The 21954-nt window shown below is 31.5% G+C and overlaps 1 protein-coding gene across 1 annotated transcript in view; it reads right to left on the bottom strand.

Annotated features, from left to right (window-relative positions):
- The window catches only part of LOC129228428 (laminin subunit alpha-1-like), a 240754-nt gene that overhangs the window by 13222 nt on the left and 205578 nt on the right, over positions 1-21954 (bottom strand). The window contains exons 47-57 of the mRNA XM_054863107.1: positions 20227-20381; positions 19379-19534; positions 16951-17105; positions 12787-12943; positions 12586-12707; positions 9475-9637; positions 8420-8567; positions 6253-6376; positions 4918-5038; positions 4594-4758; positions 2405-2544 (exon numbers count right to left, since the gene is read on the bottom strand). Coding sequence (XP_054719082.1) covers positions 2405-2544; positions 4594-4758; positions 4918-5038; positions 6253-6376; positions 8420-8567; positions 9475-9637; positions 12586-12707; positions 12787-12943; positions 16951-17105; positions 19379-19534; positions 20227-20381 — 1606 coding nt within the window. The remainder of the gene's footprint in view (positions 1-2404; positions 2545-4593; positions 4759-4917; positions 5039-6252; positions 6377-8419; positions 8568-9474; positions 9638-12585; positions 12708-12786; positions 12944-16950; positions 17106-19378; positions 19535-20226; positions 20382-21954) is intronic.

Raw genomic sequence — 21954 nt, forward strand, 5'->3', positions numbered from 1 at the left:
AAATGTAATTGAAGAACCGTACTATGTATGACATGTTTCATTTTTAATTAGTATTGCATTATATACAAAAAAAATGTCGAAAAAAACATTCAGTTTAGATTCTAACATTTTAGTAAATACTTCTTTACACAAAAAAGTCTAATTTAATACAGTGAAACCTCCCTTAACGGACACTCCCGAATAACGGACACCTCTAATTAACGGACATTTTTGCAAGTCCCAGTCCCTCAATATAGGCCATTCCATGTAATTCACTCTGAATAACGGACACTCCGAATAACGGACAGTTATTTCACAAAAAATTTCCCTTGCGATCGTAGCACTTCCGGGTTTTTTTTTTCTTTTCACAGAATATCTTAGTAACTGCTTGCATTACAAAGCTTTTCATCCTCCACAACTGATATCCCCCCCCCCCCCCGTCATTTCCTTATTACTGTTTCTTGGAATTAAAAGGGTGGTAATGGGCAGAGGCAGCGATTGGGGCTTAAAAGTTGGGGCCAGAAAAAAAAGAACTAAAAGGGATGGTACTTTTTGCGGGCAGCAAAAAATGAAAAAGAAAATAAAAGTCATAATTTTGTAACGGCTAGTTTTGAGAGTATTGAAGCAAATAAGTGAAAACTGATGTCAGTCTAACAACTAACGTACGTTTTTCTTAAGATTTTAATGAATTTTGTACACAATAACTGTTCAAAAGTTACGATAAAAAAGAGGAAATTGGGCGCTTTTTCTAACTGAGGCTCTCAGAAGATGCAATTGAGCAGACCGGCGCCGGTAGTAGTCGGCTTTATGGCGCTGTGGTTTCGTTGGGTTGTTTAATTTTTAGACATGAAAAAGATTTGCCCATATTCAAGGTCATATTGCCAACTGTCAATCATACATCATGCAATAGTGATACTCGAGATAAAATAAATAAATTAACCATAAAAAGTGTGGGGGGGCGGGGTTGCTCCGCCGAATCGCCGCCGTTGGTAATGCAAAAAAGAGATGTCAAACTGTTTTAACTGTTTACTTTAATTGATTAAATGCTTTTTAAGACAAATGTGTGCTGTCAGTATACCTTTATTAAAAAAAAACAGATTAATTACACTTGACGTAAAAGGTAGTAAACCTTTCGCAATTGTTTCGATTGTGTTCTAAAAAGGGAACAACAGCCCATTTTGAAAAAGGTAAATTAAGTAGTTCCTCCTAATAGCGGACACCTCCCAATAACGGACAAAACTTCTAGTCCCTTGACTGTCCGCTATTGGGAGGTTTCACTGTAATAATGAATTTAATAGCGATTCCAGTGATGTAAGATTCGTTATTTTATTATTTTGAAAAACTAAATGGAATATTACATAAGAATAGAGGAGAGGGATTTCAAAAATTTTATGTACCCTTACATAAGGGGAGGGGGGTCAAAAATTGCCAAAATCATCCTTACGTAATTAATGAATTGGCCCCTAAGAGGAGAATTAAAGCTATGTAAAATAAACAACCTATAGGCAGTGTTGAGAAGAAAAAAAGCACGGATAACGTGTGGTAGTGCAACAGAATCTGCAACTCATTAATTTTACTTTTATAACAGATAATCCGTAGATAATACGCAGGAAAATACAAAGCAAGAGCAAATTAATATAGAAAATGGCTAATACCCTTTTACATACTTGTCAAGTTTCATTTTTATTTATTTTTTTACTGCTGTATATTTTATTTTTAAAAAATAGTAGATTGACTAAACATATTTATGAAGTCTTAATTATGAGGGGATTCTTTAAGGTTACTGTTTCATATTAAATTGAATTAGTAATAAAAAGGGTGATGTAATATTCAAAAGACTTAAGAAAAATTAAACAGCAACAAAATTTAAATTTAACATAAGAGTGTTTTCTCTTACATTAAAATTTCTTTAAAATGCTTCAATATTAGTAAGTAAATATTTGAATTAATTTTGTACTGTAGTACTATACCATAACTTTCGTTCATAGTATTAAAAAAATTATGTGTGTTTGTTTACCAATTCTCCAATATTTAAATTCATTTACTATTCGGTTGCCGAATAGACAGTACACCTAATATCAACCGAATATTTGATGCACCCTGAAATACATACCACAAAATAATTTCAAATGTTTTTTTATTTAATTTCACAAAGAATACTCACACATACAAAGCTCCAACATTTATTACAAAAGTATAAGATACAAATTAATAGTTATATTCTTTTCTACTAGAGAGAGCAAAGCAACATAAAGTTCTATTGGTTAATTTGAAAAATTGCTCTTTTTCCAACGGAAAATGTAACAAAATTTTAAACAGTTTTAAACTAAATTACAGTTGCATAATTGAGTACAAAATTCTTATTGTATTGCAATATTAATTATATTAAACTATTGAACTAAAAATCGCATTTGGTGTAGCTTACTTTCTATGAGTCTTCATGACTGTTATAGTATGGTAAATTCCATCATTATACTTGATTTTTGAAACAATTTTTGCTTCTCCATTTCCTCCACTAAATCTCGCTTCGATGAAGCCATCAATGAGAGCAACTGAATAAAAATCCTAATTATGCAGAGAAAAAACTATCTTTAGATTAAAATATCCACAAATGTATTCAAAATTAAAATATTGATTTTTAATTTTTTTAAGTTGAACAATAACTCTAATAACTCTTCACTCCGATGCCACAACTGACCAAAATTTGAGCTGGTAAAGCACTAGACTAGGGGATTTTGTGAATAGTAGTCACTGGCTACCAAAATCACAAAAAATGGTAGCCACTTTTCACTTTCAGTAGTCTTTTTTTTTATTATTTATTTTTTTTTTTTTTTTAAATATGCACAAAGCGAAAAAAGTAAATGTACCTTATTCGCTATTAGTAATATTAACTACAAAATTTCACTGAATATGTTTTTTAATACAAGACATAAGCATACATAAAAAGTAAAAGTTTTGATATAATGCAAATGTAGGCAATTATAACTAAATGAAAGCATGTCAGAACTAAAGCTTTAGTTTACTTCTTAGTCAAAAAATGCCTGTGGCCCGACATACGATCTGAGTTATAAGAAGCATTGAAAATATTTGAAATAACATCCACTAATTCCTCTGCACATTCAACTAAAGTTTTTGGATAAATATTATCTGGTCCCAGAGCTTTAGTTGCTTTAATCTCTTTCAAATTAAATAGAACTTCCTCCCTCAAAAATACAAAATCCTCAAGCTGTATAATAGCTTGTGTGTTGTTAGTGTCAACTGTTGAGATACAGTTATCGTTAAACACACTGAAAAAAAGGTATTTAGAACATTTGCAATATCACTATTGTTTTGGATTAAATTTCCATACTCATCCACCAATGGCTCTAGTTGACTGTTTCAAAATTTCCCAGAATTAGCATAAGCAAAAAACCTTTTAGTGTTCCCATCAATGTCATCTGTTAGCCTTTGCTCCAATTCTCTTTTCTGAATCCGTACCAAATATTTAAAATTTCGCCTTGCCTTACCATACTGGATCCTCTCTGCACTCTTACCGGTTTCTTTAAACTGACGAAAAGCGGCTTGCTCATAATTTAGAGCTTCTTTAGTCTCCCTGAAGAACCACATGGGCCAAATTTTGGTACTAACACCGTTTCTCCTAAGTGGAACATAATCCCGAACCGTTTTAGCAAGTTTCTCCTTATATTCCGTAGACTGCTGATCTACGTCGTTATTATCCAATCCTGACAAAAAACCTTCTTTCAAGCTCAGCCTAAGTGAAACAAAATCAGTGTTTCTGAAATTGGTCACAAACCTAAAATTATCATCTTTGCACACTTCAAATTTAATTCGGAACCTAATGCTGTTATGATCACCATCTCTAATATGATCCCCTACACACAACCCCTGAACAAAACTTCCTATGTCACTAAAAACTAGATCCAAAATCTCCTCTTCTAGAGTTCCCTGAGTTACAACTTGATCTGAGAAACAGTCACCAATTACTTCTAAAAATTCCTCTTCTTTGCCATTACCAGGATAAAAATTATTCCAATCAATACCCGGAAATTGAAATCCCCCATTATGATAATGGATCCCTTACTGGACATGTCACTAATAATACGATACATTTGTTCATCTTGTCCATGGTTTGAATTAGGTGGCCCATAGATGCTTCCAAAGCGAAGTTTTTTGAAATTATTACTCATCAACTCCAGCCAAACCATATCAATATCAGTAGGTTTATCATTTATGACCAATTCATTGCAAATGAAATTGTCTCTAACAAAAAATAAAACCCCACCAACCTGCTCAACCACCCAATTTGCTCAATCATGACACCTTAAATATTAGTATCACCTTCAATGAAGTTAAAATGAAAAAATATAAAAAGATGCCTAAATTTTTGATTAAAACGTATGGAAACTATGAACATACATATTGTTTACACTTTATCTATTTTACCTTTTTGATTCTTTTATCCTGAACAGATAGCGTGGAGAAAAAAAGAGAGAAACTTATTGAGACATCATTAATATGAGCTGCTCAAGAGAAATTTCATCATAAAGATTTCAAAATGCCCGATTTAAAAAATATATTAATTACAAGTTAAATGGATGACAAGGTCAAAATTACCTGTCTCTTCGTTTCTAAATTTTTTCCGGAATCGAATGTGGAGAGAAGTAGCACAGCAGAATCTTGGACAGTTTGGAAGGAAAAGCTGAAACTGGAGTTTTCTAGAAGAGGCTGCCCTTTCATTTCAACGTAACCACTACCACGGAACCCGACAACTTTTATCGGCTATAAAATTTGAAACACAACACGTTAGTAACAATAATTGTGCATATCGTAAGTTAGAGACAAAACTTTAAACTTATGGAATCCTTGCTACTAATTTTGTGCACATTAGTAGCAAATGGTTATGCATGTCATAAATTAGAGACTTTAATTTAAACTTACAGAATCTTTGCAACCTGCTTCAACACCATAAGAACTATTCTGGAGCAAATCGAGGGGAGTTGAGTCAATTTGAAGATCTTTCATGCATCCAAAGAATTTTTGAAATGCTATGCCACTCCAACTGGAAAAAAATGTAAGTTTAATAATGATGTGAAATATTTGAATGTAATGTAAAGGAAATACAGTGAAATGCAGTTTTTAATTTTTTACAGTAAAAATATATACGGTGAAATCTCAAGGAATAAAAGTACTAAAAGCAAGGAAGTTCTAATTTCAAAAAGGGGGGGGGGGGGGGGCTTGAGCCTCTTTGCCCCCCCCCCCCTTCCTCCCCTACCCCCATATGGGCACCCTTGGTGACAACAAAATGTTTTTCTCAACATTGCATGAATATTTTTTAGTTATTGCTGTTTTTAGAAATTAAAAAATGACTTTCACAAGTTGCAAAGTGAAAACTCAGTTTGTACTTTCAAAACAGAGCCATTCAAAGAGGAAATCCGCTCATGCTGAAACGTAAGCTGATCTGAGACACCAAAAGTCAGTGTCTAGCCACGCACAATCAATTTCTTTGCACCAAATGTGAGGCACCCTGTGAATTTGCAAGGGGATCAGGCAGATTTCAACTTTTCTTGTGGTCAGTAAGGTGATGGTCATTAATTAGTATCTTTTATAATGTCCTTTGGGAATAAATTTTGAAATAAATCTGGATTTCTTGCACAAAAAAAAAAAAAACTTCCTGTGAAGACAACCGATAGATAAAACATCAGTGTTCAATATTTTCCTATTTGTTTTTTCCGAAAAATAGTGTTTATTTATAGTTTAGATCGTTAGTAACAGTAAATGTTGCATATTTAATTATATTAGAGTATAGATTTGCAAAATTAACTTTTTTATAAAAATAAAGAAAGTTTTAAGATGATTTTGTTACAATGAATATTCTGTTACAAAGAAAATTTTTATCAGTTCCTTGGAGTTCATTGTAACGGGATTTCACTGTATTTTAATAATGTTATTTATATCTAATTTCAATCAGATACTGTTTTTACACAGTTCCAACACTTAATGGTATAGTATTAGCTACTGAATTTGGAGCTACTGATTCCAAAAAGCATTTTAAAAAATATTCATTTGAAAAGTTCAATTTGTTCCTAAACACAAACAGAAAAACTAAAGGCAAACAGTGGCTAGCTTTATGATAAAATCACTTTATTTGCACATCACTCACACAAATTTTGTTTTATAGTTACTTCACTTTACCAGTTCAAATTTTAAATACTTGATACCTTTTGTATGATTCTTTAATACATAAAAAGTAAACTGAAAATTTTAAATCCTTACACAGAAGTAGTAAAGTTAGGTGGAACTCCTCCATAATACAGAAAACTTTTTTGAAGTTCCATCACTGTTGGGCTGTTCGCAGGAAGCTGGCCATCTAAATATTCATCTTCAACTGACAACCGACCTGTCAGCAAAAAAGCAAACTTGTAAATAAAATTAATACATAAACAAATTTTTAAAATTTCAGACATTAACACAAAATTCCATAAAAATTTTCAAAAGATACATAAATTTGAATTCTGTTAATATGAAACCAAAAGCCAAAATTGCTGATATTATGTTACACTACTGAAAACCCTTGAAAAGTTAATTTGTCAAAATTAAATGACTAACAATATACAAATACAAATGTGACGACCAGCAACAGGCTCTGGGCCCAGCTAGACTGGTCCTAGTCGATTTACAATCCCCTGCGAAGATCAATGGTCCTCTTAAAACTATCTACTATCTTGCTCATTACCACCTCTTTCAGTAAGTTGTTCCAAGGTTCCACTACCCTGCTAAAATAATCATTTTTTCTAATATCCATGTTAGCCTGAGATTTAAATAGCTTAAAACAATGATCCCTTGTCCTGTTTTCAGTGCTAAACTTTAGCCCCCTTACATCTTTCATTTTAATAAATTTAAACAACTGAATCATGTCCCCTCGGTCTCTTCTTTGCTCCAGGCATTTTTAGCATTCTAATCCTGGAATCGTAGTCTAAACGAGAAAGTCCATTTATTAGCCTTGTAGCCTGCCTTTGAACCATTTCCAATACATTAATATCTTTCTTAAGATAAGGAGACCAAAACTGAACGGCATACTCCAACTGAGGTCTTGCTAAACTTCTATATAAGTGCAGAAGAACTTCTTTAGATTTGTTTAAAATAGATCTATTGATAAACCCAAGCATCTTATTGGCTTTGTTACTAGCTATGCTGCACTGTTGACTAAACTTTAAATCCTGACTTATTAAGACGTCCAGATCAGTAACTTGTGTATTTGTCAGTATTGTGTGTTGATCAGTATAGTGACCATGGAACAATAACAAACAAATAGCATAACAATTAGATATGAATCTATAACTTAAGTGTGGCACTTGCATCAACATGCATGAAATTTTTAATCTTAGCATGCTACAAACAAAATGCTTAAAATGTTTATTAAAAAGCTTTGGTTTCTACATTGTGATTCAGGTGAGGCAATTGTTACAAATCATAAGTATCTGGATAAAGTAATTAAGATCTGTAATAATTACCATACCACAGTGCTATGTAATGTTTATGTTTTTGAATGCATACAATAAAGCTACAGAAGGAGATTTCTCAATACCATCAAAAAAATTTACAACTCCAAGAACTGCATTCCGAGCAAGTAGATTAATCAATGTTGTAAGTCAGTGGCACCGAACCTATGACATGAGTGCCAGATGTGGCCTGTGAAGCCGATTCAAGTGGCCCATTGTTATGTTCAATGTTCAGAATCAAAACTATCTTCTGGAACTTTCTAAAACAAAAAATATTTTTTACTCAGTATTATGGTTTTTGTTGCAAAGTTGAAGTCAAAAAGTTAGAAATTTGTCTCTAAAACCTAGGCGCCCATATGCAAAATTTTAAGGGGAGGGGGGGGGGGGCTCAGATATTTTCTCCATGGTTTAGCAGAATATTTTCCCCACAGACACTAATTTCAGTACACATTGGAGTTATTAAAGTTTGACTTTTTTAATTAATTATTCATCAACGGCTGGAGAAGAAATGTTTTTATATTTTTGCATAGAAAAAAGCACTAAAAGCAAGGAAATTAATTTCTAGGAGGGGGGCTTCAGCCCCCTCTTGCCCCCCTGGCTCTAAAAACAGATGGAAAATTCGTATGAATGAAATAAAGCATGTAATAATGTTCTTAGTTTGTAAGTTTCTTTCCTTTTCCGCATTTTCTTATGTTGCCTATAAAAGAAGATTTAAATACATTTTAATTACATGTGCTCTAAGTTGCAAGATTTATCTTAGTATGTGGTGCGGTCTTCGGGTGAAAAAAAGTTGAGCCCCACTGTTATAAATAAATTGGTCATTACACAAGCATTTTCCAAGACTTTACTGAAAGAACAATAAGTTACTTTACTGAAAGAACATAATGGAAGCAAAATCATACAATTGGTCAATTTCATACTATTTGCTAGAATCAAATCACCTTGAAGATTCTCTCTTTGTGCAGCCACTCGAATCCAGTTCCCTGTATTATACTTCTTTTCCGTTTTAAGTACGGACCTTGATTGACTTCCTAAATTAAATTGATACACAACATGACCATCACGTAGCTCCAGAGATACAAAATCATTCTGTGAAATGAAAGAAAAAATTTAAAAACAAGGATGCTAAAACATATTAGACATGCTATTAATTGATGCATATGATAAAGAATATTATTATTTTAAACTGTACTGTATTAGTTGCACATATTTTATCCTGGACATTGCTTTCTTTTCCCGCAACACATAATTTCATGATACAATGGTTCTCAAATTTTAGCAACCGCACAAATATTTTTGCAGCACTCCCGAATATTGAAATTGCAAAAACCAAGGAAGAAAAATGGTAAAATTGGAGGGGGGGCAGGATTATGGAATGTATGCATACGCAATTTTGAAAAAGTCAAAAACATCTCCCGTAACAGAGCTAAGGTTTATAGGTACAGCATATGCATCTCTGGTGTTGAAAAGATGACAAAAGCAATAATGAGAGTGAAAATACAATTAAGTATACATACAGAGTAGTAGATCTCAAAACAGGTGTGGCATATCATGAAAGAAATATACTCAATTATTAAAAAAATATATTAAAGATTACAACTGGTTACAGTTGCAACAAAATACTTCTATTTAATTCAAAAATGTAGTTAGGTTCATCATCTCTACTAAACAATGCATTAAATCGTCTTTGGCTAAAGCAGGCTGCTCAATCTTTGATATAAAAGAATATCTTTCTGCTTAGGCCTGTGAAGGTGGCTTGAACTCATCCTTAGCTTACATGCTGCAGGTTTCAAGGTTACTGCATCATGTGTACAGATAACAAAGAATAATGACAAGAGATTCAATCAAATCTGCCATTCATGTTTGATAGTTACTAGTTACAACATGCAAAACTGGTTTTAGATTTCAAAATTTTAATAATTATCATAAAAGAATCTTAAAATGTTACTGTCTATATAAGCTTTGCAAAAAAAAAAAATCTAAATGTGATACTTACATTATCAGTATTTGGAGCAAAAAACAACAAAGCATCTTCATCATAAGTTTTAAATCTTAAAACAATGACATAGGAACGTTTTTTGTAGCGTTTGATTTGCGGAAGAATTGCATAGCCATCACCTCGAAAACTGTATGAATTAAAATCTGCTTGCTCAGCCGCACTATAAAAATGAGGAGAATATTAAACAAAGATAAACATAATACTTAATTTATATTCTTATTATATATTTATATTCTTAATTTATAAGATAAATATATTACCTTCAATTTTCAAGCTGTTCATCAAATGTAAAGTATTAAAGTAAACATTTTAGTGTTAATTTTAAAAATATGATAATTTAATGCTTTAATCACTTACATTCTTTTAATTTCAAGTATTTTATTTATATCCTTTTATTAAAGTTTACAATTAAAACAGTAATGGACATTGCAGCAAATGTAATTTTTTTCTGAGTTTGCTTCATGACTGAATCAAAGTAGTTGTCTACTTCAATATTTCATTGAAAGTCTTCTAACACTCAATTAAACTCTAAATTATATTTTCAACAAGAGCAGACAATCAAGTCACTAGAATTCAAACTAAAAACTCATATGACTTTTTAAGTATTTCATGTGCAGTGTTGGCGCCAGAGTGATGATTAGCAAATCTCTATTCGCCAAGCTCATCAATACTCTCTAAGGCAACGGTAGGCAACCCCTATACAAACTTCGGATTTACTTTTCAAGTTTGGCGAACACTGGGGGGGGGGGGGATCGGCCGATCCTCTTCCTCGCTGTGGCCCTGGTAAAATTTTCCCTTCAAAGCAACATTTCCCACTTTAAAATTTTTTAAAACATTCATACCAAGATGGGTAAGTAAAGCGAATGTTCAACAGATATGACAGATTATAACCATGTGAAATCCAATCTCTTATAACTGAAATTCTGAAATTACATCAAGATTCACAGTCACATCTGTTGAAAACAATGAACTCTGTCACTGCTTAAATAGGCGACCTTCATTTTTAAGGGGATCTATCACCCAAATTGAGATTTTGAAAAAAGATTCTACTAGGCAACAAATGTTTTCAATTATCAACATTCATCATGTTTAAATATTCGATAGAATATCAAACGAACGGTTTCAGGCTAGCTGTTTTATAGAGGGTTTTCAAGAGAATATTGCAAAGTAATGCTTGTCGGCTGAACTACCTTTGCCAATATTGAGTATAAAGGGAAAATTTTCATATTGTTGAAAGAAATAACAAATATCAAGATGATTATTCAGTACAATTTTGAACAGAGTCATACTAATATGTATATAGAACTTGCTATACAAAACTAGACAAGAGAAGGACAGAAAAAAAAAATTCCATGGAGGATGTATTTGATGAATAAGAATAGTTACTGTCCGTTCTCAAAAGCAAAGACTACCACTCAGGACTGATTCCATTTCAAATAGGGGCGATAGCTTGAGAATGGGCACTTATCGCTCGCACTTACTTGCTGTCTTTGAACAGGTTATTTTGAACCTTTTACTTCCGGGTTTCCCTCCCTATTTTTATAAAATCACAGCAGACCTGACGCATGAGCAAATTGGCGCTAAGTCTCGGCGTAGAACAAGAACAGTAAAACTTTTGCTTTTTATCCCAGTTTGTTAGTTTTTGCATTTCTTTTTTAATTTTTTTACGCCAGACTTTATTATTTCCCTAAAACAAGACGTGAGAAAGAGGGAAGTACACGATGTATTTTCTTTAGACAATGAATCAAAGTGACTAATTATTTTTGTCACTTTGTAATATTATTTTTTATTATCATAAATCAGTTGAAACAAACCTGCTTCACTTGATTTTCATTTTCATCACTGTAAACTAGTCTTTCAAGGTATTTATTGCAGAGAGGGCATAAGTCCAAATTTTAAAAAAAATAATAATTTCTGTGACGAAATGAAACCTAATTTAAGGTGAGGTAATGATCCTACTTGTGACTAGATTAGTCATAAAAATTTTCGAATTTAGTTCATTTCTGAATGAAATAATCACTTTTTATTGATTCCTGAAAAGTTGCATTACATTAGTTGTAGTTGCACTTTATGTCCTTTCTGAAATAATCGATTCAATTGTTACATTACTAATAATTTTATGAATATAAAATGCAAATAAAAAAGGAATATTATATTACTTTGTAATATTAATGATGTGTTATACATCATGAAAATACAGTACATAACTTTTTGGTAATTTTTAATAATAAATGAACAATATTACTAGGATTAATATACTTTTTATATTGAAAATACCATAGTTGAAAAAATAAATATTGAAAATATCAAAATATTATGACATTTTCAAAATAAATATTGGATATATATTGTGACATATATCATGATATATATTGACTGATATATATCAGTGAACCCTGCCTATAACCGTCTGCCTGTGAAAAATATTTCTAAAGAAATAAATGTGGCTCTATGCAAAAGGTGGCACATGAAAATTTACAAAGTTCAAAGATATATGACTCATTGGCCTTAATGATTTTTTTTTCATTTATTTCTTTATCTGTTATTGGGCAATAACAGTTGCATATGGACTGCAATAGTCTACCATGATGAGAGAGGTCAGAATGAGGCAAAGATCTCAGTATATACTGAACGGAAAGAATTCATAGGCCCTTTGCATTTAAAAATATTAAAAAATCCTTCAATATAAAAATACTTGACATTACAAGGGGGGAAATGCATAAGACATACATCTCATTGCTCAATTTGCCAATTTGCAAAAAAAAATTTTTAGCTGAATACAAAATCAATATTAAAATCAATAATATTCACATCCCGCAAAGGACAAATAAAACATATAGAACTAGTAACATTGCTGTAAATACATGTCTCGCATCTGAGCTGCAAATTTCATTTAAATTTTTTTTTACTTTTGACAGTGTAATCTGATGAATGATACATTATTTTTAAACAAATACATAAGCTTTTGATTAGATGTGTATAATAGTTCATGGAGGTATGGAATAGAAATTTATTATATCTTTGCAAATTTTTTTAAAAAGACAAATTTGAGAACAAAAATATTGCAAAATATGCAGGTAGTTAGTGTGCCCAAAACTAAATGCTTACCCTTCCTTACAACCATCACATCCTTGATTAGTAATGAAATTCCAAAGTCCTACTTTCTTCCCATCTAGAATAACTTCATAGAGGCATCCAGCAAAATTTCTCGCTTTCAGCTCTCTCGGTACCTATCCAGAGTTAGAAAGGAATTATAACTTACTTACTAGCACATGAAACTTTATAAAAGTACAAAAATGGCCAACCAACCCTATAGCCTTTCGGGGTTCCTCCGATATAAAAGAATGAACTGGAATCCAAATCCATTTTTGAATATCCTGGGGGTGAAGCTGCAGTCACTTCTCGTCGATCCTTTTCATGTCCTAATGGTGTTGGTTTTACACTTAATGTGGCAACATTTCCATACCTTGAGAAGTAAATTACATTAACAATAAGAAATCTAGATGCAAAAAGCTAGGATTGCTTCACTTCATTATCAAGATTTGAATATTAGTGCAATAATGTTCATCTAAGTTCAATAATAATAATAATTTCACATAAGAGTTATATAGTTTTTTATATAGTTTTTTATTTCTCTATGATAGAAAGGTATTTGTAAGTTGATTATTGCTATTACACTTAAAGTTCTAAAATCAAAATTAATTTTGATCAACAACACATTGTTATAAACCATTAAAACCAGCAACATAATGTAAACCATTAATATAAACAAAATTAAATAAGGGTACAAAACTTAATAAATAACCATTCAAATACAAAGTTGAAGATATAAAAATACCCGAAAACACAATTGATTTTAATAAAACATATAAATATGAACTGGAATTTTAGTGAAATTCAGAGAAAAAAACTTTAATTGATAAAAATATTGTAAAGTATTAAAACATTAAAGTCAAAAGTTTCAAGTTCTAGATTTTTAAAATATGTTTTGTAGTGTGGACAAATAATTTCATTTGCAAATTTAGGATACCATTTATTACTAACTGTATCAGACATGAAATCACTCGTACTTTTATAAATTAGGGGAAGGTTGCCGTCAATGAACCACATAACAGTTTTCAATTTTTTCAGAAAGGAAATTCAACTCGAATTTCACTTTAAATATAGGAACAATTTCTCAGTATATTTCTCTTTTGATAATAATATTCACTTTCATGATAAATATACACAATAAAGAATGAAAATTTAAAAAACATATTTTAGCATGTGATCCATTCATGGCTACCAGTTGCTATGGATGAACCATCGAGTTTCCATCGATGGACCACATTCTCCAATTAAAAAATCAATGCGTAACTTACAAATATTTATAACAGGTGATCAATAAACACTATAAAGAACAATAAGTTACATAAAAATAGATTTATTTTCTAAAATGTTTAATTTTCGGATAAGAGGAACATTAAAAAAAAAAAACCAGCACTCACACAACAGTTGTCATCACACCTCGTTCACCACTCGATATTTTCCCAACCTGTGTGCAACAATGTTTATGGCTAATATCTTTTTAACCTCTTTTGAACTTTTGAGAATTTTGTTAAATCGATTTTGAAAATTTTTGTTTGATAAAAGATTGTACTTGCTCTCTAAAATGTCAGAGGACATTTTTGACCATTTTATTACTGAACCTAGAAGCTTAAGTCTCAAACTACCAGAGGCTATAGTACTAACAGACTTTTTATCTTAATTAAACCTGTGGGACATGTTATTTCTCTCAGCCTCTCGAAAGGCCAATTCTCCCAATTTTTCGGAAGTAATTCCAAAAACTTCTTTTCTAGTTTCAAAATATGATTCACTAATCATATTCCTATTTCGGAGGGCTTATCTCCTAAATTTTTAATAAGTGATTAAGGAAACAACGAACTGGTCTTCCATGTGATTGTTTAAAGTTGCTTTCAGAACTCCATATCATCGGCAGACTTCATTAAGGTCATGCCACTATTTCTGTAAGCTACTGTAGCACATTACATGCACTCACTTGTCCACTGGCCATTTACTAATTTTAGATTTTTTTTTTTTTTTGGAACAGCAAAAGTATTTGCAACTGTATGATTATGTTTTAAATTTTTAATCAATTGTATTAAAGAAATGCCTTGAAATTATAATAAAGTATAAGAGTTTTCATGAATTAAAAAGATTATTTTTTTCATTGTCATATTTATTTTAAAGCAATTGAGCAATTTTTGAGATTTTCTATGAATGAAACACTTTGTCAAGTGATCCATTCATGGAAACACCTAGCGGTTTAATGATAGCAACTGTATCATTTTGCATATTCTTATAGGTGTTACTGCTGTGACGAATCATGATGAAACATGAAGTATGGGGAATTATACTTGAAAAGGCCCTTTTAAATCAATGTTCATGTTTAGATGATCTTTGATATTCAAAGCATGCTATAACTAAATGAAAATCTCAATAATTAGTACGATAATGGTAGAAATCTTTTCTGGCCAATTAACAATATGATTAAATAACTTTAGATACTTGACGACTCTGCAGTAGACTGTTTTTAGACAAAGGAATGTACTAAAACTGATTATGCATCTGCACAAACTCTGGTACCCGAAGTATCTTCACGGTTTGGTCATAGAACCGGTTTATTGTTGACAACCTTCCCCTAAGTTTTATGAGGATAACCCACAAGTTCAAATAATAGATTGTTACATTTTTTAAAATATAGATTTACATAAAATAACAATTTTAAACTGCACTAAACATAAAAATTTTTTAAAAATGCAGCAAGTCAACTGAGCAATACTTGAATTCAAAAGTAAAACAAACTGAAATGAAAGAAAATTTCTAAAATTCAAGAAAGCTTTGATTCATAAAATTTAAAATTAAACTTTGCAAACTTCTTTTTTCTGTTGAAAACTTCAACATAATAATAATAATGATAAAAAACCCTCCCCCCTCTTCTGACTTTCTTTAAGTTATAAATTTAAAGGAGCAACTCAGTAACAAGCATAAAATAATATTGGGTTGTTCGGAAAGTCATTTCGTTTTTTTGGGGGAACATGAAAGACAGTTTTCGTATAATGAATAAATATTTTATTAAATTATATATTGGCCATTCTGGTCCAACACCTTTTGCCATCTTTCTGGCAGTAACATAATTCCCCTCTCATAAAAGTTTTGGTCCTTGCTTGCAAAAAACTGGTTCAGGTGGTTTTTGACACCTTCATTTGAGGTAAAGGTTTTGCCATCCAAAAAATTTTGCAGGGACCGGAACAAATAGTAGTCAGAAGGCGCCAGATCTGGAGAATATGGTGGATGTTGCAGTACGTCCCATTCAAGCTGTAAAAGTTTTTGGCGAGTGACCAAACTTGTGTGAGGTCTCGCATCCTGGTGGAACACTACACCCTTCCTGTTGATTAATTCGGGCCTCTTCTCTTTAAGTGAATCATTCAATTTGTCCAGCTGATGACAATAGACTTCTGAATTAATCGTTGTATTGTCCGGCAAAAGCTCAAAAAAAACGATTCCTTTGACATCCCACCAAACGGAGAGCATCACCTTTTTTTGGTGAATGTTGGCTTTTGATACGCTTTGAGCCGGTTCATCTTTTCTGCTCCATGACCTCTTGCGTTTAACATTGTTGTATACAACCCATTTTTCGTCCCCAGTAATAATCCGCTTCAAAAATGGATCATTTTCTTAACGTTTGAGGAGCGAATCAAACGCGTCAACGCGACGACACAAATTTCGCTCCGTAAGGACATGGGGCACCCACACATCGAGCTTCGAGGTTAAGCCCATGCCTTTCAAATGACCATAAACAGTTGAATTCGACAAATTTAATCTCTCACCGATCTCTCGTGTGGTTATTCGCCGATTTGCATCAACTAATGCCTTTATCGCATCTTTGTCAGCTTCGACCGGCCTTCCAGACCGTGGTGCATCTTCGACATCAAAATTGCCGGATCGAAATTTTGCAAACCAGTTCTGGCACTGGCGTACTGTTAACACGCCTTCTCCATACACATCCGTCAATTTTTTTCTCGCTTGGACAGCATTTTTACCTTTTCTGAAGTAAAAAAGTAAAATATGACGAAAATGCTGCTTAGTGCTCTCCATATTTAAAAGGGCACCAACCAAAAACTACTGCGTAGAATTAATAGAACTTTTTCACACACAAGCCTTGCAATATCAGCGCTCAAGACTTATAATGGTTATGCGGCTTAAATGTGAAGTTGGTTTCGAAAAAACGTAATTAAGTCCTCTGACGGGAAAAAACGAAATTACTTTCCGAACAACCCAATAACATGTACAAAAAGTCTGAAAATGCGGGTAAAGCTCGACAATGGGAGGGAAAAAAACAATTCAAAAACTCAAAGGCATTGATTAACAGGAACAGAGTGATTTAATCTATTCTCAAGAGAAGCAGCAATGAAAACATAGATATATTTATACCTATTAATTTCAATCTTGTACCATCGTTCATCTCGCAAAAGTTGTTCATCATTAGTTTCAATGGCCAATCCATGTTGTAGCACCTGAGTACCTCCACCAGCATTCCATAAAAATCTTATTTTTCTGTCTACCATCTCCACAATCATAAAATCTTTCTGATGGAGAAAAAAAAAAACTCATATTTCCATTTTCTGTGATTTTTTTAAACAGTTATTTGTTTTTATTTTTATATTTATGTATTTTTTTCCCCAAATGTTATTTCTTTTTTATCAAAGCTTTTATGAGACAAATTACTTAGAATACTACAAATAGAGAATTTCACAATTTACTTTTAAAAATAATTTTGAAGTTAAAATGATATTGTTTGAATGAAAGAGAAATGAATAACATTGTATTAATAACTACAAAAAAGATAGTATTCAGATACATTGCATAGTCAAGTTTGGAACAAAAAATGATGCATAAAATGCAAATACAGTAAAACACAGTTTATATGTTTCTCTTTTATACGTTTTTATCAATTATACGTTTTTTTTAAATTGGTCCCTGAAGAGTTGAATACACACTAATTTATACCAGTTATACGTTTTTTTTTCATTTGTACGCTTTTTTCATACAGTCCCTTCAAAAACCTATAAACGGTGCTTCACTGTATATTGTTTACAAAAAGTACTAAAATATGAAATTTGTTGTAGTAATATTGAAATACATTTACATCTTAGTAATTACAAATAAATAAAATATATATATAATTTGCAATATTTTTCATGTACATAAAATCATGCGTCTCTAATAGTTAACACATAAAATAAAATCTAAAAATTGCTTACAGGTTCTGTGTCTCTAGTCATCTAAGCAGCATAGAAAAGGCAAATACTCAAGTTTACAATACTAATACATATAATAGAAAATAAAATGGGAAAATACAAAACAATCTCAACTTTAGAAATTAATGATAATTAATTGCAAAAGTGTTTTAATTAAAAAATATGCAGCTAATGAAAAACATATCTCACTTTCTTGCACGCTTTAGCTACAAAGAGCTAGAAATTTCCAAAGGAATTAAATCATTGTTTTAACACATTAGGTATATTGGGAAAAATTGAACAAAGGGACTTGACACTTAATCAAAGTAAAATAATCTTTATTTTGAAAGGGGTTAAAAGATGAAATTCTTCTCATTTTGAAAAGAGTTAACTCAGTTAATGATGTGATTCCGTGGCACATAGAAGATATCCTTACCCCAAAACAAGACAATAAAAGCTTGCAGAAGTTAATGCACTAAATTAAACTTATTTATTTACATTTTTATCAAATTCATAATTATTTTGTTCATAGCTGCAATATTTAGGAAATATCTATACTAATAATAAAGCTGAAAGTCTCTCTGTCTGGATGTCTGGAGGATGTCTGGATGTCTGTAGGATGTCTGAATCTCTGTGAAGCAAATAGCGCCTAGATCGTTCGGCCAATTTTTATGAAATTTGGCACAAAATTAGTTTGTAGCATGGGGGTGTGCACCTTGAAGCGATTTTTTGAAAAATCGATGTGGTTCTTTTTCTATTCCAATTTTAAGAACAAAATTATCATGCAATGAACGAGTAAATTACAAAATTATTATAACATGGAATTGTAACACGGGCACAAGCCAATTGGCGAGATACCAAATTAGCATAACGTGGAACCCTAACATGGTTGCAAGCCAATTGGCGAGAAAATTCACCATACATTATTTGTAAATATACAGGCGAACCAAAAGACTTTTTAATTTTTCTATTACAGGCAAAGCTGTGCAGGTACCACTAGTGTTCTATAAAATGTTATTTGATTTTCATCGATTGGCTTTTCTGCTTCTGAATTTTGCCTTTTTTAATACAGTAGAAACTTAATCTATAATTTCACACTTATTTTGAATATGAGAACCGATTTATTGGACAACAAATGCAGTAATCAACATACAATACTATCCCATAAAAAATATATGCCAAAAATATATATAACCTTACAGCAAAAAAATTGGGAAACAAAAGAAAATTTAATAAAATAAACTATGTATTTAATGTCATAAGAAATAATAATAAAATGCGGAAGCTTGAGCTAAAATGCTGAATTACGAATTATATAGCTAAGATATTTGAGTAAGTAAAGTAAATGTGCATCTATCCAGCATTCATGTAGCCAGGAAGCTCAAGTAATCGAAATTTCTGGGGCCAATCCCCTTCATTTTCTAATCACTCAAGTAAATAAAATGAAATTATACATCATATATATATATACATACATAATCTAGTTACGGAATATCTAGGTTATCTTAACTTGTGCTCAGAACCGATCTTCTATGAATGCAGTTATAAAATTTATAAAATAAAACATAATTAAATACATTAATGTGGATTTTAGCAGAAAACCATCATTTAATATCACTTACAGTGACAGAGCTAGCTAAAAACAAAAGCAAACTGTCTTTGACATCGGTTTTAATGGCATAATGTAAAACAATACTCGTTGTAGTGGTAGGTTCTATTTCTGGACGGAAGGAACGAACACATATGCCGGCACTATCAGCACTCAAGGAGACACGAATCTGAAATGACAAAAAGAAAAAGATTTTATAATTACCATTATGAATATGAAAAGGAAATCAGCAGGGTGCAGTGAAAAACAGTTAATAGTAATTAGCAACTGGAAAAGATATTAAGGAATAGCTATCAAATAAAAAAAATCATAGAGTAATCATCTATCAATATAGAGTGATCACTAAAAAAATGTTTAGTGTAAAGTCCTAAGCAATAGCCATATTCAACAAATAAAATTGGAGCTTTAATTCTTTCAAGGTTTGTCAATTAAAAGCAAAATGTAAAATTAAATGTAAGTCAGAGAATCAATTAAAAAAAAAAAAGCAAATGTATTGAGATTTAAATTTACTCAACCTACTCTTTCTAGAGCAACGCCACTACTGCTTTTCTATTATAAGATCAAGGATTGTTTCACTCCTCAAAGTTATGCAGTTGATAATTTTCTCCATTTTTGTTGATATTTTTATTATTTTTTCCAAAGTCTGTTTTTTGTGCTTCAAGTACTGGCCCAATAACATTTAGAGTTTCACCTCACAAATACATAAATGAAGGGAAGGGGTTTGAGGTCAACCCCCAGAACTCTTGGTTTTTAAGCCATACTGTCAATCCTAATATTGTATATTATACAGATACAAGGACTTAAGCACAATTTAAACTAACTGATAAAAACATTTCATTAGTTGAAAGCAAGAACACTTACATTAGATGCTTTTTGACGCGCAAGAAGAATTTTATTTTTCAAATCTCTGACGTTTAACTTCATCTGCTGATTTGTTACTTTTATTCGTTGAACTCTTCTCTCAATCGAACCTGCCTTTTTATTCGCATTTTTTACAGTTGTTTTGGCAAATTCAACTATAAAGATAAAGGAAGCATTAAAATATGACACATACTAAAATCTCATAACTTCAACTAAGGCTGAAAATAAACAAGGGGTTCCCTTGTATCATGGAAAATAAAATTTGATGTCATTACTGCCACATGTTAACGAGGAATGGCATTTTGTGTTTAGGTAACGGAGGTGAGAATTTATTGTGCGACATGATTTCTTGTCCTACTAAAACAAACTAAAACACAATATTAAAAAATTAAATATACTTAAACAATTAGTATTTGAGAAACTTGTGAAAGGAATAATCAATAAATAAGTATATACTTTTAATTAAACAAGTTATTAAGCAACATAAACAGCCACACGTGTGACATGCCACGGAGGTGAGAATTCACATCTGGGCATCTTAATAAGTCAGGATTTAAAGTTTAGTCAACAGTGCAGCATAGCTAGTAATAAAGCCAATAAGATGCTCGGGTTTATCAATAGATTTATTTCAAACAAATCTAAAGTTATTCTGCCCTTATATAGAAGTTTGGTAAGACCTCATTTGAAGTATGCTGTTCAGTTTTGGTCTCCTTATCTTAAGAAAGATATTAATGTATTGGAAATGGTTCAAAGGCAGGCTACAAGGCTAATAAATGGACTTTCTCGTTTAGACTACGATTCCAGGATTAGAATGCTAAAAATGCCTGGAGCAAAGAAGAGACCGAGGGGACATGATTCAGTTGTTTAAATTTATTAAAATGAAAGATGTAAGGGGGCTAAAGTTTAGCACTGAAAACAGGACAAGGGATCATTGTTTTAAGCTATTTAAATCTCAGGCTAACATGGATATTAGAAAAAATGATTATTTTAGCAGGGTAGTGGAACCTTGGAACAGCTTACCGGAAGAGGTGATAATGAGAGAGGGAGTAGATAGTTTTAAGAGGGCCATTGATCTTCACTGGGGATTATAAATTGACTAGGACCAGCCTAGCTGGGCCCAGAGCCTGTTGCTGGTCGTCACATTTGTATTTGTATTTGTCATACTAAAATAAAAATTATTATTCAAAAATTGGTGGTAGGTTTAAATAGATACATTTTTGATGAAATTAAAAATCATTGTAAATTAATTATTCCTTAAAGTTTTTACTGTAAAAGGTGTGTGACAGAAAAGTTACACTTTTTGAAGAACGACCAAATTAATCACATTATTTACTAAAATAAAAAATTATACTTAAAGCTTTATTAACTATTAGAATACTTGTTTAGATTTCAAATAAAGCAGTAAATCCATTTAACATGAAAATAAATACGTTTGTCAAAATGATAATAAAATTTAAAAACAACGAGAAATGATGAAAACTACTTTAAATGTGATAAATGTTCAGTGAGATGGGGCAAAATATATGAAATAGTCTTTTCACATAATAGATCACTAAATATACAATAATAACATTTCTTTTACATTTAGAATTTTTTCCTATAGAGTTTTTTTTTTTTTTTTTTAACTGTTGTTACTATAAATAATCTCAAATCAAACTAGATTATCAGTTTGTTTTAACCACTGTAACGACTGATCTACATCCAATATCAATCATGTTCAATGTGATA

This window comes from Uloborus diversus, chromosome 8 (genome assembly GCF_026930045.1).
Source record: "Uloborus diversus isolate 005 chromosome 8, Udiv.v.3.1, whole genome shotgun sequence".
Taxonomy (NCBI): domain Eukaryota; kingdom Metazoa; phylum Arthropoda; class Arachnida; order Araneae; family Uloboridae; genus Uloborus; species Uloborus diversus.